Below are 17,523 nucleotides of genomic sequence, written 5' to 3'. Positions count from 1 at the left end.
TCAACCCTCCCTTACACTTCTTGTCATCAAAGGACTTATTTTGCTCTCCACATCTCAGTCACCAATTTAAGGCCAGACTTACTTGGTTTTGGCCAATGAATGAAATGAAGTAGCCTGATCTACATCTATATCTCTAGCTGTTCTCAGCACGGAACTCTTTTTTGCAGATTTGCCTTTTGTTTGAATATGAGAATCTCCTATCGCATTGGAGTAGGAAGGGGCCTTAGAAAAAATTTAGTGATCTAATTCTTTCAGCTCACATTTGAGAAATTTAAACCTGTGTTAACTGGCTTATAGCAGGGCCTTAGTGAGATTCTACATCAGACTCCAGGGTCCCTGCTGTCTTATTTGCTATCTTTTCTCTGATACATTGAGAGAATAAATAGATTAGACATGAGGACATCAAGGTATAAATATCCCAGAGTTTTGTATAAGAAAAATAAAATGCGATTTTTTGTTTTGATTCTAATACTTATCCTGACATTGTGTAGTAAGGTTTTATGTTGTTTTTATTTTTATTTTATTTTTTTAAACTATAAATGACAATCCTTTGGGCCAAAGCATCCAGAAAACTGTCGATAGTGACTCCTACAATGCTTTCTGATTGTCATTGTAGCGTGGCAGTATATAATGCAAATTCCTAGTATTTGAGAACTTCAAAGAACTTTTCCTTAAAAGTAGACTCTACACAATGTTCTCTTCTCTAGAATGTAATGCTCCAGAATTTAACAGATATAATAGTTATAATAATGAAGGCAATATTAACAAATTTACTACCAATTATACTGTTAATAGGCTAACTTAGTTCCTCAAAATTTTATTTAGCACTTTTCATGAATATTGAAAAATCATCTTTAAGTTTACATTAAAAAAAGTTTTAAGACATCATTCGATTTTATTCCAAATTAGATAAAATTTAAAATTACAAAGACCTATTTATGAAAGACACAATAAGACTCTTCCTTTCCTTTTGTCTTTAGAGTTTAATTTCTCTCTGGTCCAGGAATAGAAAGCTAATTTGTCTAATGTGTGTCACAGTTCTTCCTTCACAAGCCCATTAATATTTTTACACTATTGTTTTTCTCATTAGCCAAGATTTCATGCAAATAATATTCTAGGCCCCTGTTATTTTACGATGACATTACTATAATATTTCTCAATATCTCCTTTCTACCCTCAAGTTATTACAACACTCCAATCTCAGAGATTCAAATATATGCTGATATGCAGCTATTTAAAGTTTAAAAAATATCTCCACAATTGAGACTTACTCTGTAACATCAATTAGATAGGTGAATAGATAGATAGATTGATGATAGATACATACATACATACATACTACATACATACATACATACATAGATGATAGATACATTGATACATAGATACATAGATGATAGATAACTTTACATTTGAAAAAGAAACCTTTAAAAATGTTATATTTACAAGACTTACCTTAGATATTCATTAATTATTCAGTCAATATAATCTCTGAGAGGCAATTTGCTACATATACTAAAATTTTCTTCATTCCACAAACATTCACCAGATTCTACTATGAGCCAAGTACCACACTGGATACTGAGTTTGTGCTTGGCATGGAGCCTGGCTTATCTAGTTGGTCTCATAGAGATTACATTCTAGTGAAGAGGAAAGATCAATAAACACTCATATAGAGGCATCCTTCATTATCTGAATCTAATCTGTCCCAGAAAAAACTATTGGATAACAAGTATTCAGAGAGTAGGGACCTATTCCATTATGTTTTTTTTTTTCCTTTATAACTCTAAATTTGTACCCTTTGACTACCTTCACCCATTTCCCCCAACCTCCACCCTGTTATGTTGTGCATATTGCAAGTGTAATAATGTATTCTCAACTTATCTAAAAACATCTCTAGTTCATACCACTAAGACACACTTAAACACCAAGATAATTTTCCACGAAATACCTCGGCAAAACATAAAGCACTTTAAACATCATTGACTTAGCTATTAAACACTCTAGGTGAGAGATGGCGGTTCCTTGGTCCAGGATGGTGGCAGTGGACATGTAGGGAAGTGGAAGAACGGAAGGTGTATTTGATATAGTTTCTGCCCTACAACAACTTACAGTCCAGTCTCAGAAGACAGTTTGATGTATTGAATGCTGATAAACCAAGTAGACATTGTCTAATTCATGTGAAATGTCTCTCTTTAGTCCTCAGGTAGAAGATAGTGAAGGGACCATTCAGTTTGATGGAGAAGGCTATGCATTGGTCAGCCGCCCCATTCGCTGGTACCCCAACATCTCCACAGTCATGTTCAAGTTCAGGACATTTTCTTCAAGTGCCTTGCTGATGTACCTTGCTACACGAGACCTGGTAAAGATACACAAAGCTGATCTTCCAAGATTGAAAATGTTTTTCTTTTCTATAGATTTCCAATACAATTATCATTTAATTATCAAATTATCAATTATTATTCAAAAAAGTCGGGGATGGCTATGTGATAGCCAAGAGTGGGCGATGCAGATAGTACTTATATAGTTTCGTTGATAACTTTAATTATATATACAATATAATTATAATTTATTTTCTATATAAATCTCCATAGAATCCTTTAAGAGAAGCATCCAGTAAAGGTCCCTCCAGTATGGAATCATGAAGCAGCAAAACTACTTCCTTAGTCTTCTTCTAGAGACCTATGTTTAAAGATGATTCTAAAAATCCTCATTTTTTTTTTCAGGTCTATATTTCTTAGCAAATTCTTTCAGAGAACAAAATTTTTAGTGTACTTAATATATTTTCAAAGGAACCTACTTTATACTCTTGTCATAAAAAGATATGTCCTAGTAATTTGGTTGTGACCATTTGTACCATAATGTCACACCCACAAACATTTGTAAAATAGTAATACCAGTTCTATTTTCAAAATGAATTTTAATTATAGATCAATACATTCAGTAATTTAGCTATAAGGGCCTATATAAACCCCATAAGGAAAATGAATACTGATATATTTCTCTGGGTATCTAATCACTGGTATATTTTTTACTCTATTAATAGAAAGATTTCATGAGTGTAGAGCTCGCTGATGGGCACATAAAAGTCAGCTATGATCTGGGTTCAGGAATGGCTTCCGTTGTCAGCAATCAAAACCATAATGATGGGAAATGGAAATCATTCACCCTCTCAAGAATTCAAAAACAAGGTGAGTTTCTATAGTAATAATGCAGTATGAACCTTAATCATGCTCTCCAAAGCTCTCATGCACCTAATCATAAGGAAGACCCTGTCTGTAATTTTAGGTACTCACAAATTCTATGAAAAATTGATACAGTCATTTCTTTGGCTTAGATTATAGGTGGTTTAGGTTAGACATGACTGATTGAAGAGCCAAATGATTCTCTATCATTTTCTTTTGGAACCGAGAGCTTAATTTGAAAGCATAAAACTGTCTTACAACTTGTAAAATTATATCTTGTATGAGGTTTAAAAAGGTTGTGTGCTTTTCTTCTTATTTTGCCAAGATGTTTCCTTTAGCATGGCCCACAGGTAGAATTTGAAGGAGTTGTTAGAGCACAGCTACTGGTTCTTTGCTTTTTAAAAATGCCAAAATTTATATGTGTGCAAATAAATATTAACAATAATGTAACATTATGTGGTTCCAAAACATTTTAAAAACATGCTCACAAACATCATTTCATTTGTTCAAATAAGCAGGTATTTTGTTCAGGTATTAAAGGGTAACATAGGCTGAAACTTACGTGTGGTGACAGACATACATGAGAGCATATACATATGATCTCACAGCCAGAAATCAAAGTCTTTTAGGTCTTAGTGTGCTGCTATTGTTATTTAAGTATAATTTCCCTAATGCTATGTACTATAGCATTACCAATATCTGCAAATAAAATGTCGATACCTCTGTTTATATAATTAAGCCTAATTAATTTTGGTCATACGATTTCATGGAAATTTAGGTTTAACTTTACACCACCCTCCATTCCTGCATTGAACAAATAATCTGCCAGGCACCAACTAAGTACTATGCAAGAACTAAATGAAGCCTATGACAAATTCTTAACTTCAAGGAACTTATAGTCTAATGGGGGAGATAGACAAGTAAATCAACAGTTAGAGGACAGAAAGCTATTTGCTGCGTAGAAGTATGCATAGCAGGATAGGAATCTCTGAAGAGAGACATTTAAGTCAGAGAGGTCACCTCCCAGGGGAGTACCCCTGAGGCACAATCAGGAGCTGAGGTTTCCCTGAATGAAAAGCACCTTTGGACATTTCAGAGAAGTGAAAGTTGTAAAAATCCGGAGGCCTCAGAGAGCATAACACATCATAGTGCATCCTTTTCCAAACAAATGCTTTTCCTTGGAACATAAACCCCGGAGAAATGCCTCAGTTTAGATAAAAATTGTTTTTATGCTTGTATAAATTGGAATACTGCTGAATACATTGTGCCTGTGTAAGACAGATACAATGTACGTTGGGTGTTAGAGGCTCTGCATAATAGTTAAGAAGAATGTTTAACTCAGTTTGGCATATTTCTCAACCTTCTTTGATCACCAGAATCTGTCTATGTACGCAATACCAACATTCTGCTGAATACACTTTGGGAAATGCTTTAATAATTACAAGTAAATCCATAGGCTAACAAGATGAATATTGGCAGAAAATTATCAGATGAGGCTAGAGAGATGACAGAGCCAGTTCATAAAAAGCTGTATGGGCTAAGCTAATGAGTTTTAGCTTTATTCTGAGAGCTATGGGGAACTACTAATAGTTTTAATCAAAGATGTGACACTATCACACCATCGGGTTTGTGCTTTAGTAAGGTTTCTTTAGCAGCAGCTCGAAGGGTACATTTGTGACAGTTTTGGATGCTACTGCAGCATGCAGTAAATCAGATGAAGAGTGAAGAGAATGAAAAGAAAGAATGGAGTTGAAAGATATTAAGTGTTTTAAACTTGAGGAGTTTATTGATATGTGGGGGCTAAGTTTTTTAAAAAAGGATATCAAGACTGATTCTCTTTTTGTTTGTTTTTTCTTTAATAACAAGAATATGTCAGTGCCATTTACCAAGCTATTCATTACAGGAAAAATAATCATTTTTCTAGGAAAGATGCTTTCTGTTTTGGACATGTTGTATTGAAGGTTAACCGTTAGCATCGTTAGCAGCCCAGGGAAGCTATGTAAATGGCCAGCAATTAGTTGCATGCATCTGAGGATCAGCAGAGCTCTAGGAGAGAAATGAGTAACTAGCCATCATCATCATGTTTTAAATAGTTGTAGTTGAATAAGAATGAGAAAAAGCAAGCAGTCATATCTAGAATAAGATGATCCAAAACCCTAGAGTAAACAGCACTATTGAAAATGTATAATAAAGGAAGATTCCACAAAAGGGATGGGGGACTTGAAAGAAATAATCAGAGAAAAAAGAAATAAGGAAGATAGATTTTCAGTAGACCTAACTGAAGGCAGAGTGACCAATTAGGTCCAATAATAGTCCAGGCAGGAGATGAATGATGGCTTGAAGTAAGAGTTTCAGTGAGATTTGACACCAGGGAAATGCAAAATAAATCCACAATGTGATACCGCTATGTGGTTATTAGAATGTATAAAATTAAAAAGAGTGAACATACCCAGAGCAGGCAAGGATATGAAACAATTGGAATGCTTCTATACTGCTGATGTGGGTGTAAAATGATACAATCACATTGGAAAACAGGTTGGCAGTTTCTTAAAAGGTTAAACATACATCTACCATATTAACCGGCCATTCCATTTCTAAGTATTTACCCAAGACACGTGAAAGCATATATCCATACAGAGACTTGTACCCAAATGTTCGTAGCACCTTTATTTGTGATGCTTAGACAAAACAAAACAAAACAAAAGCCTCAAACACCCATCAATAGATGAGAGAATGTACAAATTGTCATATACCCACACAATGGAATACTATTTAGCAATAAAAATAATGAACTTTTAGTATGCACACAAAATGGATGAATATCAAAATAATTATCCTGAGTGAAAGCAGACAAAAAAGAGTACATTCATGTAAAATTATACAGAAAACACAAACGAACCTGTAATCACAGCAGATAGAGGTCACTTGTGGATAGGTTACATAGGGAGAAAATGGAAGGAAGGATGACACAGAGGCATAAGGAAACATTCGAGGTGATGGATGGGTTCATTTTCTTGATTGTGTCGATGGTTTCATGGATATATACACATCTCAAAATTTGTTGATTTGTACACTTCAAACATGAGTAACTTATACTATGTCAATTCTACTTTGGTAAAGCTGTTTTCAAAAATAGGACAGATAGAGTTATTTAGGAGATGAAATTAGTAAGGCTTTTGTTGACTGATTAAATGTGGGATGGTGAGGAGAAAGTCAGGATGACTATAATTTAGAAGACTGAGTGGGGGTCATAGTGCTACAGAATAAAATAAATAATACAGATTTGAGAGTAAAAAGATCATCCTTCTGATGTGAAATATGATTAATTTGAAGTACTGAGGAGATATGCAAATGATGGTGTCTCACCAGTTGAATGTGGACTTTTAGGCAAAAATCAGATTTAGTCATATGTGTTTCTGAGCTACCAACATATATAGTAAGGTTACCCACATAGCTAAAACCTGAGAAGTGGTAGAATGAGCCTTTGAACAGGGAAATGTTCAAAGAAATAAGTCCTGGGAAAAGAGAGTGAGAATGAGTTTGGAAAGATCAGAGAAGCTGGAGAAGTTGGCATTACGGAAGCCAAGAGGAAACTTCCTACATGGAAGGAAATGTTAACAACATCAAATACTGCATAGATATGGAGCAAGATAAGGGCCAAAAGGACCCCATTGGGTTTAGCTCTAGGAAGGTCACTTGGATTTTTAGCAAGATCAGATTCCGCAGATAAGATAGGGATAAGAATTCAAATGAGGCTTCAGCAATGTGGGTCATAGCTCCTTTTCAGTGACCAGATTAGTCATTTCACATAAATTATTCTCAACTAGTTTATAAAAGCACTGTCCCTTGAAATTCAAATGACTCCTTTAGGAGGCATTCTCCCTTCCCTGAAAGTCAGTTAGTAGAACCACAGTCTGCTACAAATAGCAGTGTGCCAGATCTCCCAAGTGCGGACACAAGATTGAGAAAGGACATCTAGATTGTGAATGGACTAAGAAGGAAAAGAAAAGAATTACCAAAGTAAAAGCAATTTGTGTATAACAACTCAGCCCCGATTATAAAATGCTATTTAAGCCCTTACCCTGTGTCTGGTATTTAATAAAATCCTTATTTTCCTGCTTACCCATAAATGATGTCTGAATTTGTCAACTCTGAAATTTTATGTTAATAGTTATTCTGTGAGGGAAAGAAATAGGGCAAGAAATAAAAGCAAGTGTTAGCATTTCATTGTAGTACCTATTTCATCGCTATCACTCATGAAGGCTACAGTAAAGCCTTTCCTTTAAATCGGTAAAAATATGCCACCCTATGTCTCTCTGCCAGAGTTAACACTTCGGCCAGTGAATTTCAATTCAATTGTGGTTCTGCTCTTTAATCAGTTCTTCTTAGAATGACTTCGAAAAATGCATATATTCTCTCAGGAAGAAGGAAGAAAACTACCAGCAGTCACTGCCTTACCTGAGATAGAGACAAAATCTCATTTTCACAGACACCATTAAAAAATGCACCAAGTCCTTAGAAAGAGGCTATTTTCAGTTTTCAGTCAACAACTCCATATGAAAACTATTTTGTGGATCTGGATAAAAAGGAAAATGTATGGGAAAGTCATGAAAAGAGTTTTATAATTTTTTAATTATAGCCACCAATCATGCCAAAAAAATGTGTGTATAAAATTAATATGCATATGAAAGTAATTAAATTTTAAAATCTTAATTTGCTCAATATTTGTAATATGACGATTTCTTTTTTTAGGTTTTTTTGTTGTTGTTTGTTTATTTTTACAAAATCTATTTTAAAGATTCGAGGTCTTAATAGGTTTGGGTATTTTATTTTGGTCATTTATAAAGGCAATTGTGTTTGGTTTTGTTGAAGACTTCCTTGTGGAATGGAAAGGCTACAGATTATAATGGAATTTTGGAGTTTGATATTCCTCTTTGTTTTCTAAAGAACACTATTCTAAAAGATGATAAGTTGAAGGAAAATAATAATGATCCATGGTCAAATAAATTTGGAAAATACTTCTTGCCCTACGTCCCTTTGTTATATGCAATTACATTGCATATCAGCATTTTAAAAGATCTGGGCAGCCGTAATACTAAAATCTATGTTTAATTTTTGCTTAATCTAGTGTTGATCATATTTATTTGAACCAGGAACATCCAAGGAACTAGCTTTCTGAAGTATAAACATTTAGAAATGTCATTATAATCCATTGGTTCAAATGGCCATTGTTCAGACCCTTACTAATTCAGATCCTATATTATGCAAAGATTTAGAGGCCAAATCTGTCATATTAATGAACTAATGGCTCAATATGCATCAAGGATTCAAAATATATAAAGCAGTTAAAATCTGGGCCTAAGCAAATATTATGGTGAGGAAGCACATCATTCAGAAATAGTCTGGCTTGACTCTTGAAAATGAAGGGGAGAAATCAGTGAGAGAAGCGGTTCCCATCTACTTTCTGAACAAAGCAATGTAAACAGAGAAGTGCCTCTCTTTTTTCTTTTTTTTCTTCTATTTCTGAATTGTTATCCTCATCACATTAGAAATACTTTTAACACCTAAGGCATGAAGACTGTATGTACCTCTCTCACAACACTCTGCATCACACACCAAAAGTGTAATTTACAGCGGACGAGGACCCCTATCATCTTACAGAACCAAACATTCCCATCTCTTCACTTCCATATACAACCATCCCATCTGCATCTCTTTGTGGGTGAGCCTAAGCCTCAGTACTTCTGTGGATGCTGAAATGTATAGAAGGAGCCACAGATTCAGTGTATTTCTAATTAATAATCTAACTCCTAATCAGATATGTATATCCTAATTACCTTACTTTATATTCTAATTATTTATCTATATTACAAAAAAACTATGTCAAATGGTTCCTTTATGCCCATCTATCTAAACTTCTATTATCACAATTGGTTTGCCTTCATTGATGTTTAGGATATTATCTTTATGCTCTCCTTGTGAATAGGTTAATAATGTATTTTATTGATGTTGTTTTTGCAATTATGAAATAGTCATATACAGTACAAGTGATTGAAAAAGTCAATGTTAATTCAAGAACTAAAGTAAATATATCTCGAAGTAACAGTGATGATATAGATGTGGTTGGTATTGCTCAGGTAAAATATTAAAATATTTCTCTCCTTTACAGCCAACATATCAATTATAGATATAGATACTAACCAGGAGGAGAACATAGCAACTTCATCATCTGGAAACAATTTTGGTCTTGACTTGAAAGCAGATGACAAAATATATTTTGGCGGTCTGCCAACACTGAGAAACTTGAGGTAATTTAGTGTATATTTAGAGCTAAGAATTAAGCTTTAATTAAATGACCACTATGCTCACTAAAGTTCTGAAGTTTAATGACAACAGGAATGTCATATAACCTTTAGTTGCAGAAAGGCCTAATCAAAAAAAAATCATGTTGCATGTTACAACACCAGGATTTAGAAACCAAAAGATTAATTTGATATCCTTGTTGAAGAGATGGTTGGGACTCATTAGTTTCTTTACATTCACCTGAGGAAAAGGATTATAAAAGTAATTAAAGGTGGACACTAGAGTTGAATGTGGGTCTTGTAATTGCTGTTCTCCTTCCATATTCACTGGAGATAATGGCACACTGACATTGCTTAGTGTTCTAAAAATTAGTCAGTGTTCCAGGATGCTGTGTTTATAACCTATTTGCTAAGCATTAGCGTGATAATGGTGTAGTGGAGCTTTCCCATGTGCCTAATGCTAAAGCTGTATTAGTTATTCTTGTGCCCATGCCAACATATTTTTTTTTAATTTCTCATATATTTTTTTTAGATTACAGGATGAGGAGATCCATATAACCTAGTGTAGTTAGTTCAAAAAGTATATACAAGTAACTAAAAAATGTTGGAAAATATTTCATGTGGTATTTAATTCATTTACTGCTTGTTATAAAACATCTTATAAGAAATTAAAGTTAGAGTATTTGGTGCCGAATGTTAATTCAATTTAATTAAAATGGGATGAATTGGTTTGGTTAAACCATAAAAGTTTATTATAAATACAGACTACCATGTTTTTAATTTTTGTTTTGTTTTGTTTAGTTAGTTTTTAATGGTTAAAAAATCTTGTTTAGGTATTTCTACTCTAAAAAAAGACATGTTACAATTGGAGGGATCCCAGAATAACTAAAAAGTATAGTAGTCAATTATTTGCATATTTTCCAAATGAGCAACAGAACTTCAACTTCATTTTATGATACCTAGCACACAGACTGAGGTTTACTCTTCTCCCTGTATCTAAACTAATAGACCAGGCAACTGTGTAATTCCAGTTTTTCAAGGGTATAAGTTGAAAAGCATAAGTTGAAATGCAGATAAACTGGCTCTGCATTTATCTACTTTATAAGATATTTGTGTTAGGAATATAGATTTAAAGTATCCGATAAGAAAAATCATTACAAATCAAATGTATTTGAATAGCAATGCAGTTATTCATTCAATAAGTGTTAGTTGAGCATCTACCATGTGCCAAGTACCATATAAATACTAGGGATTCAGAATCTGTTCAAGTCTAAGACTTACTTTGCAAGATCATTAACTAAATACTCTATGAGTGAATTAAAAATATAGTCAAAATAAGGCTGTCCAAGCATAGCTTCATTTATTTACTGAAGACTTGGTTTTAATTACTATAAAGTGATTTTTAGGAATTATCTGCAAATGTGTATATAACTTTATTGAAATGAGTATATGTATTAGTTTGCAGATTAATGAGTCTTTATTGCTAGATGTTTTTACTTTCACAGTGCAGCATTTTATAAATATAATATGTCTTTGGTATTGCACATTATTTCAAAACAATTTTAGATATATATATGTTTGTGACTAATCAAGGAGCTATGAATTCATAGCTGTTATTTTGATAAAGTTCAAAAGATCTGGTAAATATAAAATATTTTACATGTATTAACTTCAAGCTCTCTGAGAGACAATAGAAGCTAGTCATAAATACCTCAGCATAACAACGTTTGCACATTTTTCCATTCATAAGATTGAGAGAAATGAATGCTTTAAGTTCATATTTCAAAATACAAGTTTTCAACAGACTAGCATAGGAAATAGTCATATTTGGATTCTAATTTTACTGTGGTCAAGGGCATATGTCTGTTTTCTGCACTGTTGATTTTTAAATTCCTTTCCTTTGAAGATCCCTATGAGATGCATTTTAGAAAGATTTATGGTTAAAGTTTATTGTTTACTAAATAAAATGCAATTATAAGTAAATCGTGTTTTTTTTTTTTCCTTCCCATTGACCTAGTATGAAAGCAAGGTAAAATTTAAATTTATGCATGTCTTCTTCAAGTGCATGGGTTGGGTAAATGTGGCTTCTTAGATAAAGCAGCGGTGCAGAAGCAGAGAGACAGCTATGCAGCTTCATTCACAGTTCATTTCATGAGCAAGTAATGCATTCTGAGATAGTTCTCATGCCTTTGCTTATAAAGATGCTGCTGCTTATTCACTATCAGTTGGGCTGCAATTGAACTTACTTCACCAGATGATTTTCCCTGCTTATTTGTTCAACCACCTGAGCACAGTGCCCCCTGGTGCACACACTCAGCAGCACCCACAAGAAAGGCAGATGGTCAAATTTATGGGCATAATCTAGTTCTGGGGAACAGACAAAAGCAGTCTCTTGGGTTGAGCTCCAGACTCTGGTCTCTCTGGTACCATGTCGTCTGCTGAACAATCAGCCTGTGCTCCCACATGCTTACCACTGCCTTGTTGCTTTTTGCAAGCCTGAAAATAAGCAAATGTTTACACGGCCCTTGCACCTCTTGGCAAAGCTGCTTATTTATTGCCGTGTTTATTTAGAATTAACTCTGAAGCCAGATAAAAGGAATCTTTGGAAATACTGTTTACTACAAGTGTTTGCATTAACAGTGAAGAAGTTTGCGGACAGTCCCCGTAGCTTCTCGGGAGCATTTTAATTCCTATTTCCAGAGTGATGTTAGCATGAAAGCTATTAGCAACAAGCCTCTTGTCAGTGTCTGATCAAACTCCAGAGAGGTGCAGGCTGGCTCACGCTGGCTAGAGCTCAAGCCTGGCGTTTTGGTATTTCAGAGCCTAACCATGCCATATTTCTGGAAAGGAGATAATAAAGATGAACTGAACCAAGAAATTTTTAAAGCAAAACTAGACATTTAAGGCCAGAAACTAGAATATATAGAAATGAAAGTGCAAACAAAATTTCTTTTATCACGATAGTTATGAGACCAGTCGTATTGTTTGCTAAGATGGCTAAAAGGCAAAGGCCAGCTCTTAATGGAAATATATGCTAATGAAACTCTGGAATGACACTGTGTAGCTTTGTAATTTTGCCTTTGAGGCAAACAGAGAAAACAGGGGCCTGTAGTTACCATTAGGAGTTTGATCACCATATGTGATTGCTTATGCCCTGTTATTTTCATAACATTGAGTTTGATAAATCATTGCATTTTGAAATGGTTTTTGTATTTCCATGAGATATGAAATATATAACTTGTAAGAGTGATTTGCTTTACTGAGAAGATCTCAGAAAAAAAATTGTGATAAATCAGTCTTCCTCTAAAAGAAAATATGGAAACAAATGAACGCTGCGAATGAAATTCGCCCATTCCCTCCCTTTATACAATAAGGATATAAGCAAGATTCTCACCCTCCAGTTGGGTGTGTTCTACATAATAACCAACTAACTGAGCAGAAAGAGAAGACCTTGGGAACACGGAGAAATGACCAAATAAAATAAAGCAGTTCCAGAGAGAGAGTTAAAAACAGAACAAATACCTGGCATGACATAAATCACCTGATACACACTGCCAAGTTCTGATTTGCATTCCCACTTGTTTTTCCTCATGCCATATGTTTTTTTTTTTATTAAGACAGAAAAGGGAATCCTGGCATCATGGGACAATGTGGATATAATTAATTATTATCCTAATAAGTAAAGTATTTTGGTATTGATTGGACAGTTTTTACAGATGCAAAAATGTATTTTTTTCTATACCTGTAGATCTGCACTGTTCAATATGGTAGTGACTAGCTATAGTGGCTATTTAACTTTAAATTAAATAAAATGAAATAATAATATTCAGTTTCTCCTTTGCATAAGCTACATTTCAATTGCCAATAGCGACCTGTGGCTAGTCACTACTGTTTGGACAGTGGAGAACAGAATATTTTCATCATTACAGGAGGTTCAATTTACTAGCAATTCTATAGACTAAATAAAGAAGTATCATTATTAGTGACATCCCGCTAGCTTATGTTTGTTGAGCACTTACTGTGTGCTAGCATGTTTATTTCTTTTTAAGAATTAGTGATCAAAATGTAGACATTCACGTGTAGTTTGGGTATAGAAGCCATTTTCAACTTCATTGGAAAAATTAAAGTATGTTTTGTGTCTTTGGTTGCTTCATTTTGTTATTGCTCCGATATAAAATAAGAACTTTAGGGTCAATCTGTAAATCCAATTTTAAAGTATCTTTTTTTAAACTATGTAATCCAAAAGATTACATAGCCTAAGATGTCCCTTAGGCTTTGTTTTAGTTAAAAAGTTTTAAAGAGAAATATAAAATTATCTTTTTCTTCAGCTGCCCCCAAAAAAGTCTTAATGACAGAAATATTTTATTTTCAAAATAAATGTTTCTGAATTTTTTCCCTAAATTTTGATTAAGATTTTATTTAACGTTTTTTGGTGTATGGTTTGATTATGCTACCTACACAATTCTTTGCTCTTTGGTGGAAAAAAGAAATACAATAACATGCATATGATGAACTTAAGAAGTCAGTCAATTCCTGTATCTTGTAGTATTTAAACACTGGGGATGAGATTATTTTTTTAAAGGAGAAAAAGAAATACATAAAGATTCCTTCTGCAAGCTAGTATTAACATCCACTTAATCTAACCAGTAGAAAATGGAAGCACAGTTTTCTGGGTACATGTGTGCACATGTGAACAGTTATGAGAGACATGTGCCCATTTGTGTGTCAGTGTTCTCTATATGGCTTGTGACCAGTAGTCACAGATACTGTACTGATCTTGCCCTAATAATGTTGCTTTTGTTTTCCATGTAACTTTTCAACAGGCCAGAAGTAAATTTGAAGAAATATTCTGGCTGCCTCAAAGATATTGAAATTTCAAGAACTCCGTATAATATACTGAGCAGCCCTGATTATGTTGGTGTTATCAAAGGGTGTTCCCTGGAGGTTAGTTTGTTATTATTGGCTTCCTAAATACATTCATATCCAATTTCACTTATTTAGTTTGGGTGCTCTTACAGGAACCAGTCCCTTGTTAATATGTTGTGAATTCTGACTGACCCTAGTCTTAGCTAGATGTAAACGATAAAGCAAGATTGGAGCACTTCTATAAATGACTGTAATCAACCCAACCTAGAAAATGATACTAGGAAGACCCAAAATTGTGAGCCAGTTTCCCACATCTATAGTACTTCATAGCATATATTTTAATATTCATCTCTTTTTAGATTCTCTCTTCCTTTCCAACTCTATTTTTTCCTTTTTCCTCATTTTTGTCATCTATTTTAAATTTATTTCATTTTTATGTATCATATATAGCTTTTCTGGAATGTGTTAGAGTTTACATAAATAGCTAGTAATAAATTATACCTTAATTATTAATGCATAGCATCTCATCTACAGCCAGGAAGTCAAATCTCCTTTTCTCTGAAAATGCACAGACTGGGAACCATCTACAAAGACTTGTCTTTGACATGGCTGAAAAGTCCCCTGTTATCAGATATCTTTAATGTCTTTTCACTTTTGCCAAAGCAGCCCAGCAGCCCCCTGATTCTACTTGACTATTCTGCCCTGATTCTTCAATAGGGGCTGACCCACCTGAGAGAGAAACACAGGTCCCAGCTCTGCTCTCTTAAAATATCTATAAACAAGAGCCAACAGTCATCAGCAAATATTAGTAAGAATTTTATCTGAATTCTGAATTTGATGAGTTTCTTTTTAAAAGAAAATATTAAATATACCATATTTATATATTTTTTTTTGGTAAAACAGCTTTATTGAGATATCCACATACCATACAATTTACCCATTTCAAATGTACAATTCACTGGAGTTTAATATATGCACAGATTTGTTTAACCATTGCCACATCCTTACAAATTTTTAATTACCCTAATAGGACACAATTATTCATTTTAGCTGCTCCTTCCAACTAAAATTATTTTAAAGCATTGCAATGGGAAATGATTAGAGAACCGGGAAAAAGAAAAAGTGAATCCACCACTGAAATATCAAGTTTAAAGACTGGAACAGAACTTTCAGGGTCTTTTTGTGCAAAGTTACAGGCTCCAATTTGGAATTAGCCATAGACATCCACCCTGAGAAGCTTAAGAATAAGGAAAAAGGAAATTCATACCGGATTGAATCTCTCAGTATTCATTCTGGCCTCTTAAAATTTTACCAACAGTTTTAATTTTCCAAAGCCTAACTCTCATCCACATGCAAAAGATATATACATGAGGATGAAAAACTGTCCAGAAAATGAATAGCCTATATGTGTGTAAATGATTATTCTATAAAGGCACTTTTCAGTAACCAGGAATTATTCTGCAACTAAAATATGAAGTATAAATTTGATGTGGATAAATATTGAAAAGTCTACACCGTGGTTTTATCTAAACTACCCAAAACTCTATGATTTGAAAATTGGAATAGAAAATAGATTATATATTTTACAACACTTATGTCAGCTTAACTGGGCCTGAAACACTATGAGGGAAAATATCCCTCATTAAAAGATTCCTTGCTTCTATGCCAGCAAAATCCAGGCCTTTTAAAATGAGCCTTTTAAGCACAACTACATGGCCCAACTACATGGGCTTGCTTAACTAAATCCTAGCGCATTCTTACAATGGAATTATATGAATTAAAAATAATGATGAGATCTATGTTTAATGACAGATATCTCCAACATATGTAGTGAAAAAAAAGAAGTTACAAATGAACATGCCCATCATGATTCAGTTTAAAAACAGAGAGGAGGAGAGAGGAAGTGGACTATGTTCATAAATGAATGAATATATGCATGAATGAATTAATGAATGAATTATAAAAATCACAGCTTTGGGATGGGGGTGTGATTTTTACTTCTTCCTTTTGCATTTTGTTACTGTCTAAAATGTTGCTGTTTAAATTTATTATCAACAACAACAATGATACTATTTTTGTGAGAGGAAAACTGGACTATGAAATGTTTGAGTTATTTGTTGTTAAAGATTTAGAATTTTTTAAATTCCTCTAGAGTATATTTATACACTTGATAGCAATGAGCTTCTTTACCTTGGGCTCATCATGGAGGAAGAATGCAGACAGAGACATGGTCATACTCAACTATGAAACATAAACAAATAGTTGATAGAAGGTATTCAAAGGATTAATTAGAGCATTTTCAAGAGAGATTTAGCAAGATAGATTTAAACCAAAAGAAAATTTTATCTATCAATGATAATCTTCTATATTTTAAATCAAAAGTTCAAGAATAAAAACATAGGCCAGAATTTTTATTTTAACCCAAATTGCTCAGAAAATTCATTTAGAGCTAGAAATACTATTTCTTCAGTTGCTCTTAAACTCTCCATGTGACTATGGGTGTTCATGCTTTCTAAAACTATGATGTATATGATAGCATTGAGTGCATTGAGGAGGGTGAGTAGGATGGAGAAACTAACTTAAATTTTCATTCATTTCTAATGCTTTCTTGTTTTCTCTCTTTTTACCCAAAGAATGTTTACACTGTTAGCTTCCCCAAGCCAGGTTTTGTGGAGCTGCCCCCTGTGCCAATTGATGTGGGAACAGAAATCAACCTGTCCTTCAGCACCAAAAATGAATCTGGGATCATTCTCTTGGGAAGTGGAGGGACACCAGCACCACCTAGGAGAAAACGAAGGCAAACTGGACAGGTACCCTCACACCTCGTTATTAATGCATTTTCTCTAATGCTTATATAAAGCAATTATTTTGTAAAGAGATTAGAAAGGTATTTAGGGTTTATAAATTGCTTTTCTATTTTTTGATTTGCATTACTTATTTTCACTATCATCTTCTTAGGACAATTATCTTCACTAGGATTTTCCTGTTGGTCAATTCCAGGTGCAGTCACGCTTATATTTTCACCTATATTTCATATGGGTTTATCATTCATATATAAGGAGAGAAAGCTTAAAATATATTCAAATTATATTAATCTTCTCTTCTCTCTAAGTCCAATTCCTTACCAGATCTGTAAATATCCAGGTAGGATTCCTTAAATTTAAATTTAA

The 17,523-nt window shown here is 33.7% G+C and overlaps 1 protein-coding gene across 1 annotated transcript in view; it reads left to right on the top strand.

Moving 5' to 3' along the window:
* LAMA2 (laminin subunit alpha 2) overlaps positions 1 to 17,523 on the top strand; it is a 391,580-nt gene that overhangs the window by 341,104 nt on the left and 32,953 nt on the right. The window contains exons 51-56 of the mRNA XM_023529836.1: positions 2,200 to 2,362; positions 3,047 to 3,191; positions 9,355 to 9,493; positions 11,505 to 11,516; positions 14,311 to 14,431; positions 16,987 to 17,163. Coding sequence (XP_023385604.1) covers positions 2,200 to 2,362; positions 3,047 to 3,191; positions 9,355 to 9,493; positions 11,505 to 11,516; positions 14,311 to 14,431; positions 16,987 to 17,163 — 757 coding nt within the window. The remainder of the gene's footprint in view (positions 1 to 2,199; positions 2,363 to 3,046; positions 3,192 to 9,354; positions 9,494 to 11,504; positions 11,517 to 14,310; positions 14,432 to 16,986; positions 17,164 to 17,523) is intronic.

The sequence above is a fragment of the Pteropus vampyrus genome, unplaced genomic scaffold (assembly GCF_000151845.1).
Source record: "Pteropus vampyrus isolate Shadow unplaced genomic scaffold, Pvam_2.0 Scaffold43, whole genome shotgun sequence".
In the NCBI taxonomy this organism is placed as follows: Eukaryota; Metazoa; Chordata; class Mammalia; order Chiroptera; family Pteropodidae; genus Pteropus; species Pteropus vampyrus.
This window is presented reverse-complemented; position numbering and strand designations above follow the sequence as displayed.